This window comes from Empidonax traillii, unplaced genomic scaffold (genome assembly GCF_003031625.1).
Source record: "Empidonax traillii isolate 1590-97213 ecotype Southwest subspecies unplaced genomic scaffold, ASM303162v1 scaffold25:size3598162, whole genome shotgun sequence".
In the NCBI taxonomy this organism is placed as follows: Eukaryota; Metazoa; Chordata; class Aves; order Passeriformes; family Tyrannidae; genus Empidonax; species Empidonax traillii.
In genome coordinates, this window is record NW_020955218.1 from 772,445 (window position 1) to 795,017 (window position 22,573).

The 22,573-nt window shown below is 39.9% G+C and overlaps 1 protein-coding gene across 7 annotated transcripts in view; it reads left to right on the forward strand.

The window, feature by feature from the left end:
- SOX5 (SRY-box 5) overlaps positions 1-22,573 on the forward strand; it is a 640,352-nt gene that overhangs the window by 490,193 nt on the left and 127,586 nt on the right. For all 7 annotated transcript variants that reach the window (XM_027905265.1, XM_027905273.1, XM_027905234.1 and 4 more), the window contains 2 exons: positions 1,623-1,795; positions 4,274-4,342. In XM_027905265.1, coding sequence (XP_027761066.1) covers positions 1,623-1,795; positions 4,274-4,342 — 242 coding nt within the window. The remainder of the gene's footprint in view (positions 1-1,622; positions 1,796-4,273; positions 4,343-22,573) is intronic.

Here is a 22,573-nt window from a genome sequence, read left to right on the forward strand (position 1 = left end):
TCTTTTTGGTTTTCCACTTCTGTATGGCTGTCTACAAATGTATTTAAGGGCTTGGACTTGGCTAACGTAGCAAATGGGATATTGCTTGGGAGCACAGGGTTGAAATTAAGTGAAAGTAAATTAAGCTAACTATCAAGCAAAGAGCCCTCCCAGTGACACCTCTAAGGCTGTAGTACAGTCTTCCAAAGCAAGCATTGGATGATTCACCATTTCAGACATTTCAATTCAATCTAGAAAGCTGTAGTAAATACATTGTAGGGAACATTCCTGCACTGGCAGGGGGGTAGACTAAATGAGCTATTACCAGTAGCTCTTTTCCATGTCTGACTGATAGTTGGCTAGGAACCTGTTTAGTGTAGTCGCCAATTTTTCTCCTTTTTTTTTTTTTTTTTTTTTTTTCACTTGGAGAGCACTGGTGACATTGGCAGAAGAATGCTTCCTGTGTTTGAGAGAGGTTTGCGTGGCAGGGTTGTCCCAAAAGCAGGCTATTTTCAGAGGAGGCATTGACACTGATAGCCTTAATCCTTTTCTAAAGGTTTTTTAGAAAGGTTTTCATAGGATCTGACTCATGTGAGAGGGTGTGGTAGTATTGGGGATATCTGTGGATTAGCTGCTACACATATTTTCAGGTCTTTTAAATTCAAAGTCAAATGATCTTGCATGTATTAATAGAGCCTTTTTTTTTTTTTTTGTAGTGAATGATTCATAGCTTTTGATTTTTCCTGGAATTTTTTTCTTCCCTTGCCTTATAACCACTGTCCTTCTGGGTAAAAGAAGCATTTTTACAAAATAGTTATGAAAGTGAGGTAGTGGGTTATTCTGTCTGTGTCTCCTGAACTCTCCTATAAAAAAAACATCTAATGACAAATGAGAGCGATGATCACTCACGTTTGACTCGTGTTTGACTCAGGTTTTCAGATATGTTTATACAAGACTTTTTCCTTTGAAGATGCACATTGGTGGCAGTAACAGTGATAGTCACTGGCAATTTAAATACTATATAATTTCATCCTAATCAAGGTAGCTGTAGATGATATAACAGCCTCCTGACAGCTGTTGCACGCTGGTAGCAGTGAGAAGGCCGTGGGGAGCCTCAGGAGGTACCCAGCACCCAGGAGACTCCTCTCCTTTTCCTTGGTTATAGAGGGATGTTAATGCACACCTTACATCAGTGCTTTGACACCTACAAAAGTTGTATCTTTGTCATAAGTTTCTAGAAAAACTACAGTTGTCTTTCAAAACTGGAAGTGTTGATTTTGATCCACAGGAAACATAAACAGTGTTTAAAACTTGAAACTCTTTAAAAACAGGCAGTGTTTTTTCCCCTTATTAGTCCGATAAAAAGGCAAGGAAAAAATAGATGCAAGGACAAGGAAACATTGAAGGGGGACACCAGATCAAAGCCTGTGTACAGAATTATCCTCCATTGCTCATTTTCCTGTAGAGGAGCAGGTCTTGGTGTGCAGTATATTGCAATATGCTGCTGCTCTTTTGTTCTGCTAAAACTTTGCTCACAGTAAAGCTGCAAAACAAAAACCTGGCTGGCTCTAAATTTCCTCTCTTCTTTCTACCTTTTTTTTTTTTTTTTTTTTTTTTTTTTCCCCCCACCATATGATGCCCAGGGACTCCAGAAAGCCTTGCTGAGAAAGAAAGGCAGCTCATGGGTATGATCAATCAGCTGACCAGTTTGCGAGAACAGCTGCTAGCAGCTCATGATGAACAGAAGAAGCTGGCTGCATCACAGATCGAGAAACAACGCCAGCAAATGGAGCTGGCTAAGCAGCAACAGGAACAGGTGAGTGATTATTATGGTGGCTTTCAGCTTAAATAATTTTCTTGGAGGCCTTTCCAGTAGTTTATCTTTTAGGCATCATACTCTAAAATTTGCTCTACGCCCCAATTTTTTTTTCCATTTGTTTTCCTAGGTGAAAAAGTATGAACAATAGTGAAAGAATGATTTAACTTGAAATATGTAAAACGATGCTCTTTGTTGTATAAACCTTCCACACCTTATGGACCTTCCATTTTGGAGGTATTTTACTCCAATTCTGGTTTGTTTGGTTTGTTGAGGTTTTTTTTTTTTTTTTTTTAAACTAAGTGTAAACAAGCGAGTAAATTCAGTCCTCCTGAATAATCTTCCAATCCTGCTTGAATTCAGTAATACCGAATAGGTATAAAAGGAACAAAGTGCAGCACTTGGATTGTAATATGAGAAATGAAAAGGTTGGTTTTACCTACTGTGGAAAAAAGCAGAAAAGAATATAAAGTCAGCGAACAAGTGCATCTTTTTTTCTTCTACATTTGTGAGGCTTGATTTTCAGCTCTTGCAAATGTGCCCTTTCCTGAAAATGCAAACACATTTTCACATGTGAGTAGTTCCAATGTGCATACACGGACATAGGACATTTTAGGTAAGAACATAACTTTTTTAACAAGTTTAACAGAAACAAATGTCCGGTTTTGTACCTGAACATGAGCAGAGAATACTTAGACATGTAGTTTAAAATTTTGTCAGCAGTCCATATTGATACTTCTTATCTGAAAGTATTTTGGTCTGCATGACTGTTTATTGCAACTTGGAATAAAATTTAAGTCTATATCATAGAATTGCAACTACGTGAATTTTATGAAACTCACAGAATTCTCTGGAATCTGTCACAGTTGTCATGCTTCAGTGCTGGTATTGTACCAAGTGAGTCTTAAGATTTTAAACCACTGCTGATACCTTCAGACATTAAGGCTTGGTTGTCCCAATTTTTAATTATTTAAAACCTTTATCTTAAAGAATGTGTATTTTGGCCTCCTGCCTGAAATCCCACATAGGGAGAACAGAAGTGACTTACCTGTTAAACCAGAGAATTTATATCATGCTGTTGTTTGCATAATAAAGGTAGATGAAGGTGCGAATATGGAAGTGGCAAGATTCCTTCACTAGGGGACATCCCAAATGAGCTCTCTCCTTTGCCCTACCTTTTAAAATCACTACTGTTACAGAAAGGCTGAATGATCTGAAAGTGAAAAAGAAAACTGAGAGAATGGAAAAGGCAGTAAGAAATCCTGCAGTGTTATTGTTAGGATAACTAGGATTTATTTTAATTGAGGAAATGGTGTATACTTATGTATTATATAGAAATTAAAATAACCAAACTTTGAAAAAAAAAGTATTGATAAAAATTAATTTGGTTGCTTAAAGAAAAACTCCAGAAGGGAAACATTTATTTAATCTTTTAGATGTGGAGTTAACTATGAGTGAGTGTTTCTTATGCTAATAGTCTAATAATAGAAGTAAAAGAAAATACCTAAGGAGAAGAATGCACAAAATTCCTCCCAGTAAGTATGTATAAGTTCCCAACTGACCCTGATATGTGTACACATACCACAGGGGAAGAGCAGTGCTCCTTCTAATGTTTGTACTGCTGCACGAGCTGTTCATGAGAGCAGGGCTTTTGTGATGACTCCCATGAAAGTTTCTAAATTTGCTTTTTAAGTATATAATGGCTTATCTCTGTTCAGCCTTTAGAACACTACTTTGGTTCTGTTACTGTCTGCCTTTTCCTTCACTATGTATTAACAGTAGGATCCTACAGTAGGATTCCCAATCACTTAGTCAGCAGAGAGGGAGAGTGGAAGTCCTTATGGAAAATGCATGTGGCTTTGAGAGGAGACTTTGGACGACTTCATCACCTCCCATAAACCTGTTTCAGTGTTGAGCTGTATGGCCTTGCACTGCCCGCTTAGTTCCTTGCAGTTGATACACACATAGAAGAGTTGGTGATTTTCCCAAACTCAGCTCCAGTCTCTTTGTACCTGTTTCTGCATCAAAAAAATACATGCACTAATACCTTCCTCCAGGGTGTCAGATTTCCATTTTTTAAAAAATTTTTGAACAAATGGTGCCAAACAGAAGAATATTACTGGCCATCAAAATTTTTTATCCTTTTCTACCTTGTCCTTCTATTTTCCAGTTTCTCTGCCAGTAGTGTTCGTCCTCGTGGTGAATTTTAGCAGTGCCATTTCAGACAGATTTTTGCATCAGTCCTTCTCTTGATACCCAGCACAACATTTTCCATAGGATTCCCTTTCACACTGGTATTAGCTATGAATTGCTTCTGTTCATATGCCCCTTGCTTCAGCAGCAAGTCCAGGCTGTACTTGAATGTTTCTTAGCTTAATAGAGAGGTTTAAAGAACCGAGCAGGGTGGAAGTTTCCTATGGACCGACTCCAGGAATGGTGATACATATCTCATGTTTCCTCTGTGCAATTTCTCCACAGATTGCAAGACAACAGCAGCAGCTTCTGCAGCAGCAACACAAAATTAACCTTCTTCAGCAACAGATCCAGGTCAGAGATGCGTCTCCTCCCATGCCCTGTCATCTCTCCTTTCTTTTTTCTGTGTCCCCATGCTTTCCCTCAGCCATTATTGCCATAGTTTCTTTAAGAATCTCAGCAGATGGTTTACATCTTGTTTATGGAAACAAATGAGGATTTTACCTGACATTAATCAATAAAGGTCAGTTTCTGGAAGGCCTTGTATGATTAACACAGTTCCTGTAGGATCAGGAACCAGATGTGAGAGGAACTGGTCATGCAAACAAGGGTTTGGAAGACTAAATCCTCGTTCATCAGGAGTGGCAAAAATGTGACCAGAAAGAGATGGTTTGGAATTTTGTCCTACAACTCTGTTTTTGAGGTTTTGCTGAAGCAGTTCTCCTTGGTAATCGAGAGGACCTCCTTCTGTCTGTCCCAGGTGCTGGAAGTCTGGAAAATATCAGCATTTGGGGCAAATTAATGTCTGAATGAGAAACTGGTCAAAAGGTTGGTTAGATTCAGGAGAGCAACTGTATAGGTTCTACGTTTCTACGGGTTTATTCCAAGTGGTAGAAAAAGTTGTTACCCCAGCATAACCAGTAAAATTTATTTAACCTCTTTCTTCCTTAATGTATTCACAAGTTTCTTTTCATGCCATTGACTGTATTTCATTACTTTTCTTCCACGTGCATATGTGCATGCCCCTGTTTTGGGAACAATGCAAATCAGTTCTCCTGTGAAGGTTTTCACAGAATAACAAAGGAGGAGTTTGACATCTTACAGATATCTGGGATCATGGCAAAATCTCTGGCTGTTTAAGTATGCAGTTATGTATAGAGCATTGCAAGTCACTGTAGAAGTGGATAGTGCATTCTCTTTATTCAGTAACAACAGGATTTTCCTTCCAAAGCTTCTCTTTTGTATTTCAGAATTAATTGCCTTAAATTATCAACCATAACTGTAAACCCATCTAAGAAAACCTAATTCCAGCAAAATCAGAGGAGTTATGTGGCTTCACACTGGAAGAAAACCTGGCTCTATCATTTCAGAGCATATTCTGTCAAGTATCAGGACTTCTATAACTATGAAAAACTTCTGGGCAATGTCCACCCCTCTGTTACTGGGCAGCTTCTATACAAGATGCACTTTGCTGAAAATAATTTTGAGATTGCTAAGGCCTCGTTTGGCCTTGACCTCTGTACTTTTTTTTTCTTCTTCAGTTTGTGTGTGGGAGGGATTTCTTTTTATTGCTGCATCTTTAGTAAAACTTTAAAAGAAAAACAATAGCAGAACCTCTACAATAGAACGGAAAATATTTACATTTTTAGTATTTAGCTATGGCAGTGAGAGAGGAAGTTGTTTTATAAGCAGTGAATAAAAATAAATTGAAGTAACATAATTTGACCCCAGCCCTTTTAAGTTTAAAGGCCTTGTAGATAAGAATGAAGTATGTCGTTTTTAGGGTAGTGGAGAACACTGGTTATTGATAATGAGATATAGAGCCTTTCATCTCTTGATCCCTGGTCCACGTTTGACCTATGCTAGTAGTAAATGAAAGTCAGATAGCTACCATCTGATACAAGCTGCAAGCCTAAGAAATGATTTGGAGGTCTGTCTCAAGGGATTTCAAATGAAATACTGACCCTGCTGAGGTCAGAATTTCACCGTCAGGGTCCGCTTCACACAAACCCCGTCAGATTTGGGGCACCCTCCTTTTGGATGGTCGGACGATAAAGGTCAAGAGTTAAACAGGCAGAGAGACAATCCTGTTCTCTCATTCCCACAGAGCTGATCTGTTTGTAGTGAAATTTTGATGATACTGAGCAAGCAGTCTGGACAGTTCCATGCCTGTATGATCCTGAAGTCTCATGAACCGTGATTCCAGTCCAATAACTGTGAAGTCACTGACAGGAAAAAAAAAAAATTTTAAAATAAAAAAAATCCTTGTTGACAATGAATACAAAGCAAAACATTTCTCCTCAATTACTTGACTGTTGGAGAAAAAAAAATTCTTGAAGAAACCTTCCTTTGTATATAAATGAAAACAATAAAGTCTCCCTAACTTGCCCATGTTTAAAACGGTCAGTGAGTTTACAGTCAGGTTATGGTAGGTGGAACAAAATTGTGACATGAATGTAGATGTGAGTTCAGCTTTTCTGACCTTGCCCTAATTAATCCAACAGGCTCCTGTCACGTTGGCCTGAAGTTTTTAAATAGCATTAGATTTATTGACAGGGAAATATTCTTGTAAAGTCTGGATAACTATTTGACTTAAGTGCAATTGAATGATTAGGCTGCAGTTATGAACACAACCTATTTATGACAAAGGAATCGTTTTACTTTAGCCAATTTTTTTCTAAGCTTGTAAGAGTTGCCGTAATTCCAGATAAATTATTACGCAAAAAAAGCTTTTGAAATATTGTATTGAAAACATTATACTCTAAGGTTAAAAAAAGAACAACCTGCCTGACCCCATGATTTATGAGTCCTTTCTCTAAGTATGCTAATTTGGAAACAGTTCCCTCTCTCCTTACCCCATCACACAGTCACTGATACACAATACATAACCAGGGAGAGACTGCAATGTCTCTCTCTCTTCCTTAGAGGACTGAAAATGCTGAGTGTAGCTACAGCTCAGTTAAACTGACCACTTCTGTGACGCTGAAGAAAGATGCTTTAGTTCCTTGAGCTTAAAAAAAAAATACACCTGGCATGTGAGTCTCTGATGTCTTTTTCAAGTCTGTCTCTTCTGAATAAGCTGGAAGGAGGTGCCAGTAACACAGAAGACAAGCAGTTTTTCTTTGTATAGAGAGTTAAGAGAGAATGCTAAACTGGAGAAAAGTTGCAGATTAGATTAAATATGACAGTCTGTATGACCTCAAAACGCTGAAATGTGATCTAGATGAGATTTTGTGTTTTGGCAAATGTTCATAATCTATTTTTCTACTTTTCAGGAAGTTCTAGACCTAATTTGTGAAGAGGTTTGAGTTTCTCTGAATCATTAACTAAACCTCCCCGCCATCTGATTTTATGCCACTTTGGAATGCATCCTCCCATGCTCACTGCTTTCTGTTCTGGTAACCTTTGTGTGCGTGTGTATTGGAAAGGTTTTCACTTTAACAGTTTCTACCTGCTGAATATTTGGGGTCTTCTTCCCCGCACACCTCAGTCTAGTTATTTTAGCAGAAATGAAACTGGAGTGCGTGTTTTGTCGACTCTTGTGCACCAGCAGCCCCAAAGATCTCAGGTTGTGTTTCAGCGCAGCTCTGTAGCAACCTGCAGCTGTAGAACAGGCTGAGGAAAGAGCATGCAAACACCAAGTACAGCTCAGCAAATTCGCGGACTAACTCTGGTTCTGTCCTTCGGGGCCTCTGGAGAACTCTCTTGCTGATCTCCTTGTCTTTTGTCAGGCCACCATCTACTTCCTGCCACCCTTGCTCTAGAACATGGTGAAGTCTGAGGCTCTGTAGCTGTCACATCACAGGGGCAGAGGGTGAAAGAAACTTGAAAGGCTGGATGCTCCTTCCTCATGCTGAGCCAGTCCCCAGGATGGGCAATGGGTGTGTGTTGTGTTCTGCTTTGAAGGGTGTCTCTGAGACACAAAGTTTTGAGGGGTCGTGCAGTTCACTCCTTGCACTTGCTCAAAGAAAAAGTCTAGCCCGGGATGATGATTGAATAGTTTGCTTTGAAGCTCAGTGACGAATGTCACTTTAATTGAACTATATTTAAAATGAAATATGGTTGTTAAAATTCATAAAGCAATTCATATTCAGTAGGGCACTGTTGATAAAATAGGTCAACCTTGCAGCCGAAATTGTGATAAAACTGATGCTGCTAATCTCACAATTTTGTAGAAAGCCTGACAATGTTTTATGTTTTTCCCTCAAGCCCCAGCTCTTGGAGTCATGTGATGACAAAAATGCCAGCTTTCATTTCTTCAAAATGTAAACTTCCAGCTCTCATATTTCCAGGCAAAATCTGAAACCATGAGCACTACAAGTTCCAAAATTAGAAGGCAAACAAAACGGAGGCCAAATGCTGTTTTTTAAACTGTTCTGATTTTTAGTCAAAATTTTTTTTGGAGAGCCCAGCTCAAGATCTTGAAGCACTTCAGGTTGCCAATAATGTAAAACTAAATCTCAAAGCAGCAGCAAGCAACAACACTGCTTTACAGTGTCTCTAACATTTGGGCCACAGTTCTGTTTTACTTTCTAGCTTAATACTGCCAGTACTTCTGTACTTTAGTACTGCAAGTTATGAATTTGTTTTCTTTTCTGAGTGACATACTTAGCTCAAGAACCCAAGTGCTGTCTGAAACTCGAGGGCAATTCCTGCCAGACAGCAACCATTTCATGACTCTGTATGTTTTAGGAGAGAGTTTTCATTTTCCTTCAGAGCTAGAGACATTCAACAGATGTTCTGATAGGACACCTTCTTTGCAAGAAAATTTGGACCTCTGAAGAATGAGAAGATCCTGACTAAATTCTGATGCAAAACTGGGAAGAGTGCCTCTGGCCCACTCTGCCTGCCAGGTGGGATGTGACTTCTGCCTGGCTCCTGGCAGGTGTGCTGGCTCCTGGGCAGAAAGCTCACTCTGACCTTGATGGCCTCAAGCTCTGCAGACCCTCAGCAGCTTGTCTGGCAGGGAGTGTGGGCACCATGGCCCACCTGACTTCGTGCCCCTTTGGGCTGCAAGCTTCCTGGCTTTCCTGAATCCCTCAGCTGCACTGGGTGTCCTCCCAGCTCCAAATAAGGCTTTCCCCTATGAGTCTGGATCCAGATTTCCATCCTCCCACCCGCTGTCAGCTGGCTGGGTCCCTTTCCCCATGAGTTGTGTTGGTAGATGGAGAGGTCTGGCTGTGGTAATATGTTCCCAAATCAGAATATTCCCATTCTCATTACCTTCTGAGGTTTAAGATGTTGTTCCAATTTGGAATGTAATAAAATCTTCAACACTTGGAATTTCCTGCAGGATGGTTAGTCCATTTTGCAGCCAGATCTGTTTTTCAAAACCTAGCTAAATTTTGAGGAGGAAAGAAGGATTTGGTTTCTGAGTTACACAGAAGTTGAGAAAAATATTTCTTAAGCTTAACATGCAAAGTTTTGAAATGACACAGTTGTTATTGTCAAAACTTTCCAAGCACCAAGAGGCTCTGGATTGATTCCAGTCTTCCAAAATACTGATAGAGACCTGCTTCCAGAGTGCTTTAGATATCATAATTTACCCATGCAGTTATCTATGACAGTAATTTTTGTTGTTGATTAGATTCGGTTTTACTTTTGAACTCTTCAGGTGAGCTATCATTTGTTATCCAGAACTGGTTGAATGATGTTCAGGCCTGTTTGTGTTCTCTTTGTTTTCTTGTGAAAAATACCAGTTTCTGTCTCTTGTTGCGAGAAGACCCTAATTCACTGTACATAAAGAAATATGAAGATTTGTTCTGTACCCCAACAAGTCTGCACTCTGAAGTTATACCTTCAGCTTGGCTCATCCTTTCATTTTCTGTCTTCTGCTGGAAGGCAAACTCCAGCAGGCCACTATGTGAGTTAAATACTTGGAATACTTAGGGCTACAATGAGGAGAGTAGAGATCTTTGCCCTATTGGTATCTCCTCAGTGAAGCTACAAGGACTTTTGAAATTTCTTTCCTGGTCCCCAGCTTCTGGCATGTCTGTAACCCTGAATTCTCTAGGAGGCTTTAAAGGGCTGGAGAGGAAGAGTCCTTCACTCGAGATACAAAAGAGAGCAACCACTACACGAGGGCTTGGTCACAGATTTAGTAATGTCTATTGCTTCTATATTGCCATTTTCCCAGGGAATTCTGGTTTTCTTAGAAGTCAGTGGCAGCAGAGCAGGGCTTCGTGGGGCTACGACCCCTTTGCAAGCCGTTGCACAGCAGAACAGTATTAGTTTTTAGGTAATTAGAGTCCTCTTTGCATATCAGAGAGAGGTGAGGACAAAAGATTTCCTTGGTAAGACAATAAAGCTGTTGAAGTGAGGGCCTGATCCAACTCCCACTGAACATGGAGAAAAGGCTCTTATTCATATTAGTGGGAGTTTAATGAGACCTTTCTTCAGTAGGAAACTGTGAGAAAGTATCTTCCTCCTCGCTCTGCAAAATATTTTCAGAACAGGCTCCGTCCACTGAGACGGTTTGTTTTTTGTTTTGGTTTTTTTTTTGCCAGTGTGGATATGACAAGCTGTGACTGCACAGTCAAACCGAGCAGGCTCGTGGATTGGGGACATTTTGTCCAAATTCATCATGTGTCAGGAGCAGCTGTTTTCCTGCAACTTATAAACATGGGCATACTGGATTCAGTGAGACAGGCCCAAGAAGGAGTCACACTGCAGCCTTTCCCATGACTTTGCAACCTCTTCCCAAACAACTGAGGTTGCCGGCAAAGAGGCAAAACAATTGTTTCTCACAAAAGCTCTGCAGCTGATGTCCCATCAGTTATCAGAATAACTCGTCTGTCCCTTGAGCAGGAAAAAGCCCCTGGGAAATAAGTTATTCAAAAAAACAACCTAAAAAACCACACTCACACAAAAAGAGAAGAGACAAGGCTGGGGGAGGAAATAGGGACAGGGAGGAGTGAAAAGAAAAATCTAGGCTAGCAGTCAGAATGAGCTAATTGCTTACAGTCCTCTCAGCTTCAGCCTATAACGTGTGTGTTTGGCTGAAGGGTACAAAACACGGACTGTAGAGTAACCTGTGGGCCTTCACTTCCTTCCATTACCATGAAAGTTAAGTTATGTAAAAGATTGCAGAGTCGTGAGGTCTTTATCTGTACTAATTTCAGTGCAGAGTATCATTTTGCACCGATGTACCATGCCTTTGCCTCCAAAGATTACCCTTAGAGCAAGTTTCTGCAGGTAATTTGATCTCAGGCCTTTACTGCACTCTTACACAATCCAAATTTACTGACTTCTGTAGCTGTCCAGTGCGAACAAGAATAATATGCTTAAAACTTGTTCAATTAGAACTTACTGAAAGTGCAAGGGCATATTTGAGATGAATTGGATTTTTTTGCCTATGCTGAGCTATGTGATTGCAACAGCACTTGCTTTCTCCAGTGTTACCAGTCCAAATGTTCTAAAAATTATGAGATTGTTTTGAACTTCATGAAAAAGTTCATGTTTTGAACATTTTTCTTGAAATTTTAGCATCTTTTCTTAATTTACTTTGTGTTACTGAGCTTTCAGTGTTCCCATTTTCCATTTCTCTCACAGAATCACAAGGGAGGGAGGGCCAGAAACGTATTTTTATTAAATAACAGAACACCAAAACACCCAAAATAATCCAACAGCTAAGACTGTAAGAAAAAGGCCAGCAGTCAAGTACAGTCACCGCAGCTGCAGCATTGTGCTTCAAGGCCTCATCTTGGTCTCTCTCCCCTCGGCAGGCATTTTAGGACCCTGTCTTTCTTTTTGTTTTCAGATCCCTTCTCCAATTTCTTCATCTCTCTGAAGCACCCATCAGCTTTGACCATTTTCTTCCACTCCCAGCTCCCTGATTCTGTGGTACTGAGCAACCTTCCTTACGCAGCTGCCGCCCTTTCCCACAGCAACTCCTCCTTTCTGCCAGCCCTCCCTTTCCTCTCCTTGTTTGCATTTCCACAGTCTTATTAATGGGTTTTGTTTGGCATTTTATTTGCTATAGAGCGTGCATGTGTGGATGTTTGTGTTCAGAGTGCATGGCGTGGGCTACCTGGGTGCTCGTGAGCTGCGTCCTCGTTTGTGTCCCCGTGCAGGTATTTACACAGCAGGCAGCAGAGGCACGGGAGCAGAAGGAAGGTACCATGGCAGTTTGTCTGAGTGGCTGGAGATGCTGAGCATGAACTCTTTATGGCTGTGATCTTGTCTGTATGGAGTGTGTGTAATCATGAGCACTTTTGTTGTGCAGCCAAAAAAGGCTGCTACTGCTGCCTCTGCAGTAAGGTAAAGCAGGAGATAACAATAAATTTTTTACTGCTGGCTGGCAGAGGTGTTTAGGATGTGTTTTCTTTATATCTTCATCCGCCCCTAATTGAAGATGCTTTAAAATTGAATGACTAGCAGTCAAAACGTGTTTGCTTCAAGCTGAGAAGAAAAATGCTGGTGTCTCTGCTTCCAAACTGATTGCGCTTTGTACACAACTGACAGCCACAGTCACTTTGAGTGACTGATAAGTGGGAAGCTTTGCCACTTATCAAGGAATGCACGCTGAAAAGAAAGGACTGGAGCCGTTCAGATGCTTTGGCATGTTCAAAATAACATCTCACATCAGTCAGACTCAGAGGCACTAGGAGACATTTCAAAATAAACTTTATATCTATCTATCTATCTATCTAGAGGCAAAGATTCAATTTAACAGACAAATCACTGTGTGGCATCGCATTGGCTCTGAAAATGAGAACATCATTATAAGGGTCACTGGCTACAGAATGACTCAGATAGCTGCATAATTTGAGAGCATTTATTGTAGGGTCTCACCCCCCAGAACAAAACAAAATTTGAAAATTCACCACTGCATATCATTCTGGTGATTTCTTTAAATTGGGGGTTTTCAGTCCTGTGGGCCAAGTCGTATTTAGTTTATGTAGCAGATGACATCCTGAAGGATCCCAAAAGAGAATGAATCTCTAAGCTAAATTCAGATCTCGTTTATTTCCTCTTCAGTATTACGGACAGTGTCTGAGATTGCCTGGCTTTAACTCACAAAATGGTTCCTAAGGTTTTTTTAGGAGTTACTGTGCTTTTTAGTGATACATAGCATAAATAGAAGATGTAACTTTTTTTGGTTAATGTTTGGTGATGATACTATTAACAATATTTATATCAGGAGATTCTGACCTACGGGAGCTGAGGGTACATTTTCTTGTGCTGACTCTGTAATGACGGCAGTAACAGCCCTTGTAGAGTTGGGCTCCACTGAAGGTGGTGATGTTTAAAGCTACCATAGCAGGAGTTAACCTGATAGACAAACAGGTACAAATACAAGCGCTTGTACTTGGAGCTGAGGTGGGCTGGGAATCTTCATGTGAAATGGGAGAACAAGGACATAGATACAAGCATGTAATGTGTAATATCCCAAATTGGAAGTGGGACAGAAGGTACATGGTGTTGATCTGGATCCACTTGTACTACTTTAAGAAAAAACCCTGCTGCCAGGGTTAAACCTCTTTCTCTAACAACATAGGGAGTGCTGATGTATAAGTACCATTATCTTTTGTTGTTATTCTAAGCATTGCATCTGGGTATCTAATTCTGTCCAGATTAGCCTGTCTGAAAGGGTTACTCTTCGAACCAGAATGGCTGTTTTTGAGATACAGGTTATATTTGGCCTCCCATACCTATGTCAAAAGGGAGAAATGTGAGGACCATTTAGTTTCTACTGTCAATGACTTGCTTTTCTGATTCATCTCTTGCCATGTTAAGTGGTCACGACCATTTTGATGGCTCATTCAAAACAGAGTACTTCAAACTCTCTGCTGGAATAATGGCTTAAAATGATTCAGGGGGAGAAGTATGGTTCCACCTACTGAATCAACACCACTGTCTTCACCACCTTGGATTTTTCTCCAGACATCTGGCATCTAAAAGATGATGATGCCTTACCCTGCATGGTTTAGGAGACGAGCTCACCATTGGTGACAATATCGTGCAAGAGGCCAAGGGGAAAGGTTTTGTTTTTGTTGTCCACTTTCTGTTGCTTGTCTCCTACTGTATTATATTTTCAAAATGAAAGTGGAAGGCAGTTAATTATGCTTGGTATTTGTAAGAAGAGTAAATGAAACATTTTGTAATCCCTTGAAGGGCTGTGATTGAAGGGATGATGTGAGTGATGCCTGACTTAGAAATTTGGAGAAAGAGAGGGAAAAGTACGGTTGTCATGTGGAAGTCTCTGTTGAGGAAAGATTGACTGGAGAGTTACGGAGCTTGTGCCAGCTGTCTTTATTTTGTTTCTTGTATATAGTCTCCACTTAAGATCACTTTTCACATGCAAATAAAATGTGTAATGGGTAAATAATTTCAAGGAACCACTTAAGATTTTTATTTAAATTGATTTAAAATATGCTTTGAAGAGGCTAAGAAATATATGTCAGAGTTTCTTATATGTAGAAGTTAAATAAAAGAATTAGAGTTGCAAGATAAGTTTAATAAAGTCATAAAAACTAACATGAAGACTTATATGAGACGTAATAATAATTAAATAGGACAAATTTAATTCACAGTGCTTGGAGTTTATAAATATTTGGCACAGTGAGTAATTTTATAGTGTGCATGTTATAAAATATTTTTTGTCAGATTTGACTCATTTGAAAGATAATATTGATAGTGTTCAGCAAATTATTCTAAAGTTGGAACTTGGATAGTCTCAACAAAATAGCAATTTAAAATGGATTTGGACAGAAATTATCAAGGGATTTCTATATTCTTGTATGCTATGAAGATTGTGTGCATAGAAATACATTAGTTAGATAACAAAGTAAGGCATTTGAAAGTTACAAGTGCCAGAATTTGGTTAAATAGGTATCTTACAAATTATTCCCGTGTTTCTCTGTCATAAGTATTGAATAAAAAAATTGTATCCCAGGGGAGCAGAATTACATGATAGTATAGTTGTAAGCTGTACTCACAAGAGGGGAAATTAAAATTATGTTGACAGCCTTAGTTCTGGCATTCCCTAATGTTTGAGGGAACTTTTCATCCAGAATAACATTGTTTTAACTGTTTTTCTTGGTGTGTTTGATGGCCAGAAAAGCACATAATCCTGACATATCAACCATCTTGAGTGTATTGTCAGCCCAGCTTGAACCCTGAAGTGTCAGCATGGCAGAAGTGCTAAGTGCCAGTTGGGTTACAGGAGAAATGCTGTGTTCCCCTGGGCTAGCAGGAGAGAACAGTTCTCTGGCTGTGGTGGATAAGCCCCTGTACTATGAAGCCCCCCCTCTCTTTCTGTATCCTGTCTCCTTCCTTCCTCCAGGGTTTTTTTTGTGGGTTTGTTTTTTTTTTTTTTTTTTCCCAATTTTGGTCTCCATCAAGATAGAGAAGACTTTTTTCCTATTGCTGTCATCCTTGGAAAGGGAGATTGATTGCTGGAGTGCCTTTGATGAATTTGGGCTGGCTATGTTGAAAATGGAGTTTGACTCAATTCTTTTCAGCACCCTCCATTTGCTCCCTCGTTTTTTATCCCGGTAGGGTTGGGACCAGATCAGTTGTAGCCACTAATCAATTCTTTCCTCCTAATTTACCACATGCTTTGTGCTTTAGCAAAAAAACCCAAGGCTGAAGGTAGAAAATTCCAAGCCACTGGTCTTTTAGTTAAGGAATCTCTTGCTCTGAGTATTTGATGGAAGCCTGTTGTAGCATTTGACCCTTTAAAGCTCTGTGTGGTGAGATTGTTTTCTCTCTTGCAAACTTTGTGTAGAATCTTGTCTGCCATGTACACATGACTGAGCTGTGATGTGTCAATGAGAGAGGCTTCTCTATATACTGTGTGTGATGAGTTTTAAGTCCATAACACCCTTAAGAATCATGCACATCTAAATTAAATAGCAATTCCATTTTCTTTAACCCTGGAGTTCAAATTTGTAGTCCGGGAACAGCAAGTAAGTGTCTGTGAAACAGGCCCCAGTTCAGATACCAATTACAAAACGTGACTGTTTTACCTCTCTGAACATCAATTTTTGACGTCTCTAAAGGATTTTAGGAGGAAGGAGCAGGGATGTTTTCCATGTGGCAACAACTGGTTATTAATACTTACCGAATTACACCTGATCTTAGTTGTGAATTGTTCAAAGCTTTATGAATTCCTCAGCCCTGCTGACAGTTCATGTGAAATCATGGCAAATAGAGAGAACCCTTTATTTAGAGCACGACATGGATGATCGCAGTATTTCCCAGTGTTGCAGACAGGCTGCTGCATACAGTGGGAGATACAAAATAAACAGAAATTGACTCAAATTACTTTAAAATTAGAAAACTTTCAAGGAGTGAAACTTTGGAACTTCCCTCTTTTCCCCTTCTGTGATTGTCTCTACAGGTGTAGACACCCCTATAAATGTAGCATGTGTTCTTCCACAGAACATATTCCTGGCAGCAGGAGGTTTCCCTGGGTAGGATAAGCTCCCCAGATACATGATAGATCCAGGATTTTCTTTGCCATTGTATTGGTAAGTGAAGATTTGGAGAGTTGATACATTCTGGTGACTAGAATTAGAATTATGGTCTATTTCTTGCATTTATTCTTTATTTGAAATGAAAGGCAGATTTGAAATTATATTTTTCAAGAATTTTATCTTAATGTGTCATGAGTTTCAGGGTGTTACTAAGTCTACTTCCCTTGCATTATTTCTTATTGCACAGTTCAGAATTCCTATCTTTTTGGTACAATCAGAATAAAGAAATAAAAATGGTAATCTAAATACTGGCATAGAATTCTGTATTCTATGTTAATAATATTCACACTTCTTATTAAATACAAAGCACATCCGTTTTAGGTGTTCTTCACGTCCCCTTCGTGTATTTAGGTGGATTTGTGTAAATCACAAGTTTGCCTTCTGCATCTTTTGAGAGGGTTGTTTGAGCTCAGTATCCTCTTAGCAGAAACTCTTGCAAAGGCCCCATGGGAGGAAAATTGTCCATTGTGTTCTTTTGAAAGCCAGCTATCTTTTTTCCTGGAGCTGGGCTCAAGTAAGTTTATTCTTCCACTCAGGGATATCTTAGGAGGTTCCTGTCCTTTCTGGTGCCTAGGAAGCCGAGCTCAGATACGTATATTGTATTTGTTGCCATCATATAATCTGTGCAACTTCCCTGCAAATATAAAGAATTATGCTTTCCCCAGCTGTTCATTTGATAGGATTCTAGCCCTTCATTTAGAGAAAACTGTGCTGCTCCAATTCACATTGTTTGAACCGTGGCCTCCTTTCTATACCTATTGTTTGTTTTGTCTTTTTTTGTTGTGCGTAACAGGTGTTTCTTTCAGACAGCCGAGGCAGCAAGGCAAGGGCTTCCTTTATGGCAGATCTCTTGAGACTTTGATTAAACTCTTCTTTGTGATAAAAATGCCACTGCCTTTAAATGAATTGCACATGTAATCTCTATTTGCACAAATGCCCTCCATCCCTCTGCCATCATCGCTGCTCTGTCTGTCTTTTGGTTTGGGTGTGTTTGCCTTTTCTCCTGTCTTTTGCCACAGAACGGATTCCTTTTTACCCTCCCAATGCTGCACTCCCCTCAGCCTGGATGCAGCCGTGGGAATGGTTTAGAAAGAGCAGACTGTTTCTGCAGAAAGAGTTTGCCTTTTTTCCAGTGTTTGGTGTTGCTGCCTCCACAAGTACTGTTGTCAGACAGCTGGGAGAAGCTTCCTCAGATTTTCTCAAGGGGCAACCAAGGGTTAGAAACTAAGCACTTTCTCTGCACCTACTGAAGCAGGTCTTGCTCTAGTGGGTTGTAGGTAGCACAGATGTTTTTCTACCTGCCTTGCTTTTTTCTTTCACACAACCTCACCTGCTGTTGAGTAGGACCCATTGTTTTTCTGGCTTAGTTGTGGAAGTACTTTGTGGAGGTCTTGTCAGTTATGACAGGTGCTTAGGTGTGTTTTAAGCAGAATGTACACAGAATCAGTACCCCATGCTACCAACTTCTCTAATGTACATTTAATATTCTTTCTAGTTTTTGTTTAGCATAGGACTCCCACATTCTCCAGTATCCTCTAGATGTTAAAACAGCCAGAGAAGCGGTGAAAACCAAAGAGGGGCAAGAGGCTGGTACCACATTTTTGAGTGGCTCTTTTGGCTCATACTGCTCAGGTATCCTGATGGAGTACTGCTCACCTGTAATGTGTTATTTTCATGCCCTTCTCTTTATGCCAGGACATTTATTGGTTAGAAGCCCCAGGGGTGAACAGATACAAATATGCATTAGTCAGAGGAGGTGTAATGGATGTCCTGGGAGCTGTGCCAAACAATTAAGGGTATAGGCGTAATGATTTACAGGGTAAGCAAAACCTCCAGAGAATGCCACATCTGTACAGGCTGCCCTGTGCATCTGCAAAAGTCGAATAACTTGCATCATTCCAATCTACCAGAGATAGTGCGTATCAAGGGAACAAATATGGATGGACTCTTTGCTTTCAGTCTGAGACACAGCCTTCTGCTGGTAAGTTTCTGTTGCTTTGATCAGCTGTTAGAGCTTCCCAAATGTCATCTGCAGTGCCACGAGATCCTCTCTATATAAAGTGTGTTTTTCCTCCTGGTGCAGTTACAGTGGCAGGGGTATCAGCACAGCCTGGATGTGACACTAGCATTGTATCTATTTTAGTGCTTAACTTTGTGGCAGTGGCAGCATCTGTGGAAAATATGAAGATAACTGTCAGAAAGCGTGTTTGAAGGGTGTTTAATTTAGAAACATTAACCCCCCTCGGGCTGACATTTACTTTAGCGTGCAGTAGTTAAGAGTGGAAGATGGGACTTTAATAATGCTAAATGGGTTCTTTCTCTTAAAATGTGTTGTCTGTTTTTGCTGGCGTTTAGTTACCTAGCACAATAAACATAGTTCATTACATTATTTGAATCAAAGCTCATGAAGTTTTATTTGATTTTGTCGTCACACATAGATTGAAGGGACCTGAAATTCCCTCTTCCTGTAGAAGTGTAAAACATCATAAAAATCAGAACATGAGCGTTTAGAGACAGTTTGTGCTGAAATAAGTGACCAAGATGCAGACAAGACTAACATGAGGTTACAATGTCATCAGGTTCCACCCAGCTCCTTCTTTGTATTTTCTTTCCATTTAAGGAACCTGAGCCACTGTTTTAATACTTGAATGAAAAAAAAAAAATTTAAATAAATAAATAAATAAATAAAAAACCAGACTGTTCTGAAAGCAGGCATTTCTTACGTTCAGGCATCCAAACTTGCTCACAGGCAGCTCTTGTTAGAGTATGGACACATTTTCTAAGAGCCTCACACCCATTTTTTATTTTGAGACGTCACCTCCCCATTCCTTCAGGAGGTGCCCTTTTGTGGGAGGTTAAGTCTTCTTTCCGCCAACGGGGGACTTGAGGAGGCTTCCTTGGAAGCCTGTCATTGCTGTTCTTGGATTTCGCAAGACAGTGATGCTTCCTGAGACGTGTGTGAAGCTCACCTGCCCAGAAAGATTGCTGCTCAACAGTCTGCTTTAAGACGGCTTTGCATGCAAAAGGCTGATTTTCTTCGTTTTGGGACTATCACTCAATGGAAATGTCAAAAATATGGAAGGATAAATACCGAGTTACATTAAAAAGAGAAAAAAAAGCGCTCTGAAATTATCTCCTGGCTCCATGTTTTCTGAGGTTTTGCATTAGCGGGGACGAAGTCACGGTGTGTTGACACAGTCTAATGTGCAATGACATAATACCTGGAGTATGGAGACAGCAAGAGGCGCAAAATCAAACTTATCTGAGTTTTCACAGGAAAAGAAGGGATTAAACTTTGCTGGTTAAAATATGGATTTTTATTTTTTTTAATAGAAACTATCCTAGTTCGATTGAGATAAACCTACTCAGATCTAATTCTATCCAGTCCCTGGGAAAAGTGGGCCTTAAGATGTTGAGCCTATTTGCCCAATCCCTTTTTTTAGAAATAAAGATTAGGGTAGGAAGTTTGGTCCTTATCTCTAAGGTTCTTACTGCTTCAGAAGGAAACTGAAATACTTACATGAAGGACACTTTCTTGAACTCGTGATTTGTCTTCACTCAGATTATTTCAGAAAGCTTTGGCAGTGTAGATTTCCCACAATGCTTGGTTATTTTTGTTTTACGTATCTTAGAGGAACTATGATAAATTGTTGTTACTGCCTATTAAATAGTAGAAAGAGATGTCAAAATACTCTAGTGACTTGAAATTCAAATGTTACTCCTTGTGCATGGAAACTTTGATCTGGAAGCATCATCCGCTATTTCATAACTGCCAGGTGTGATTCTTCTCTGCCTTTTCATCCCTTGTGGTTACTTATAACTCTACAAAATAACATTAAACCACCAAGTTTTACTTGCATTTCACAGCCTATTTGCACGGATATTTGTGTATGATCCAGATATTACGTAGCACCGTCATCCCTGGATCTTGGAATATTTTTCTTTCTTTTTTTTTCTTTCATTCTTTTTAAAGCATCCTGTTTTTCAGACCAGGGGAATTGAGGACAGAGGGGAAGCAGCTTGCACATTGTTAGGCTGTAGCTCATTGCCAGAACCAGGAACAGAACCCAGATTGTCAGTCGTGTCCCATTGGGCCACAATACAAAATGTGAACCGAAGTGCAGAGTTATCAGAGATTCAGACCTTCTAGGTTTTTATCTTCTGTCTCCATTTTTACTGTTTTTCTATAGAATTTCCCATTTCACTGGAAGAAATTGAATACAGGCTGCAGTGGTTGCAGAGGAGAATGAGGCAGGGAAGCATGCAGAAAAGAATCCCTGTTACTTTCAGAGTCAGATTTGCGTTGGTGCCATTCCACTGAATCGCATCAGTAGAGTTTAATGTGGAAAATCTGTTCTGATCCATCAATAAAATGTGAGTGAATAAGTTGTAAAAAGTTTATGAGGGTCAATTTCTGTCCTCTTCAAGGTGAGAAAACAATTTTCCTTGCATTTTTAGCATTTTCTGTGTTCAAATTTTTTCTAGATCCATTCATTGTAACAAAGCCAAGACTTTGTCAGCACATACCTTTCTTTTTCAAGCATCCCTTGATTCCGTGAAAACTGCCTTAACAAATCAGAACGTAGGGCACTCAGTAGTCATTATGCATGAACCCTCTCCTCACCTTGACCACTGTTAGGTTTTTATTCCACTCTGGCTGTGCTAAGCTGTGCTAAATGTCAGTGGGATGCCTGCCCGTGTGTTGGGTTTTTCTGCCCTGGATTAAACTGCTCCAACTCAGAGTGGTTCATTCACTGACTTGCTTTCTTTTCAATTTCTGGTACTTACCCTGCTTTCATGCCAGTCTCAGTGCTCTGGTTACCTAAGGCCAGCTCGTTGTATTTAACAGGCACAAATGGCTGTGCCTCAGGCCTGCTTTTCCCCTCTCTCCCCCTTCTTCTCCTGTTTTTCATTTAATGGCTTGCTAATAATGAAACCACAAAGGCAACAGTAGGGGCGGCATAAACACATGCTCACCTACGGGTGAGTTGCTGATGTTTTAGAATTAAAAAACAAAACAGGATTATTATGATAATAAAAGCCAAGGCAGGTGCTGGGCACTTTGTTTGTTCACTGATTAAAACAGTCACAGTGTGACATCTTTTCATGTAATAAACTGGAGAGGGAGGTGGATTATTGCATCGCCGAGACATTGAGTATACTTTTAACAGAAAATATTTGAGGACCATCTAATTTTAAGGGACAACACGTATCACTGCATACCGGGAATATACCTGTTTTGCAGGCTGGTGGGTAACAAGTCAAATATTCAAAATAATTAGTCAGCTGCCAGAGCATTCATTTCCTTCTAATTTGGCTTTTTCTCCCAAGAAACAAGAGAGGGGACTGTCTAAAGCTCTGCCACTGAATAGGATGTTAAGTAGTGGAGGCAAGACATATGTTGCCTTCCTTGTTTCTCCCATCTTCATAGTAAGATGCCCAGCTTCTGTTAGGCGTTTGTGAACCCTTATGCTTTCTTAAACCAATATTATAGTGTTTCGGATTAAGTTTTAAAAATCCTTAATCCTGTTCATCCTCCTCTGAACATATTGTGCTTGTATTTTTATGTGCTTTCCTAGATTTGTCTTTCCTATTTTTTAATAAATCGGTTACTTCACAGCCAGTAAAATTTTATTTTGTGGAAACAGGTTTTAGCTATAAAGTGCCCTCATTGTTCCTTAGACCTTTTACACTTGCATGAAGTTTTGGCATAGAAGAAACTTTACAGTGTTGCGAGTTCCATCTTTATGTTTTTGTGTGCGTGTGTCGAACGAATTCTCTGCATTATGCAATTTACAGTTTCTTCTGTCCCTGATGCTCTAAATCTGCAAATGCAGTAGATACTTCTTCCTTTGTCAGGCAGCTTCAGGCTAAACGTTTAGACTGCCACTCTGAGTTAATTAAACACCTATTTGAAGTTGAGCTGTTGAATGGCAAATAAAATAAAATGGTTGTTTTAGCCCTGTGAAATGGTTATTGAGGTTGACAGGATACTTTCTGCTTTGTTCCTTTCTGCTTTTCAGTCTCTGTATCTGCTCCATATGCTGCTTGTCTGGGTAGGGACACAATATTTGACAGAAAAGTGACCATCTTTAGCAAAGGT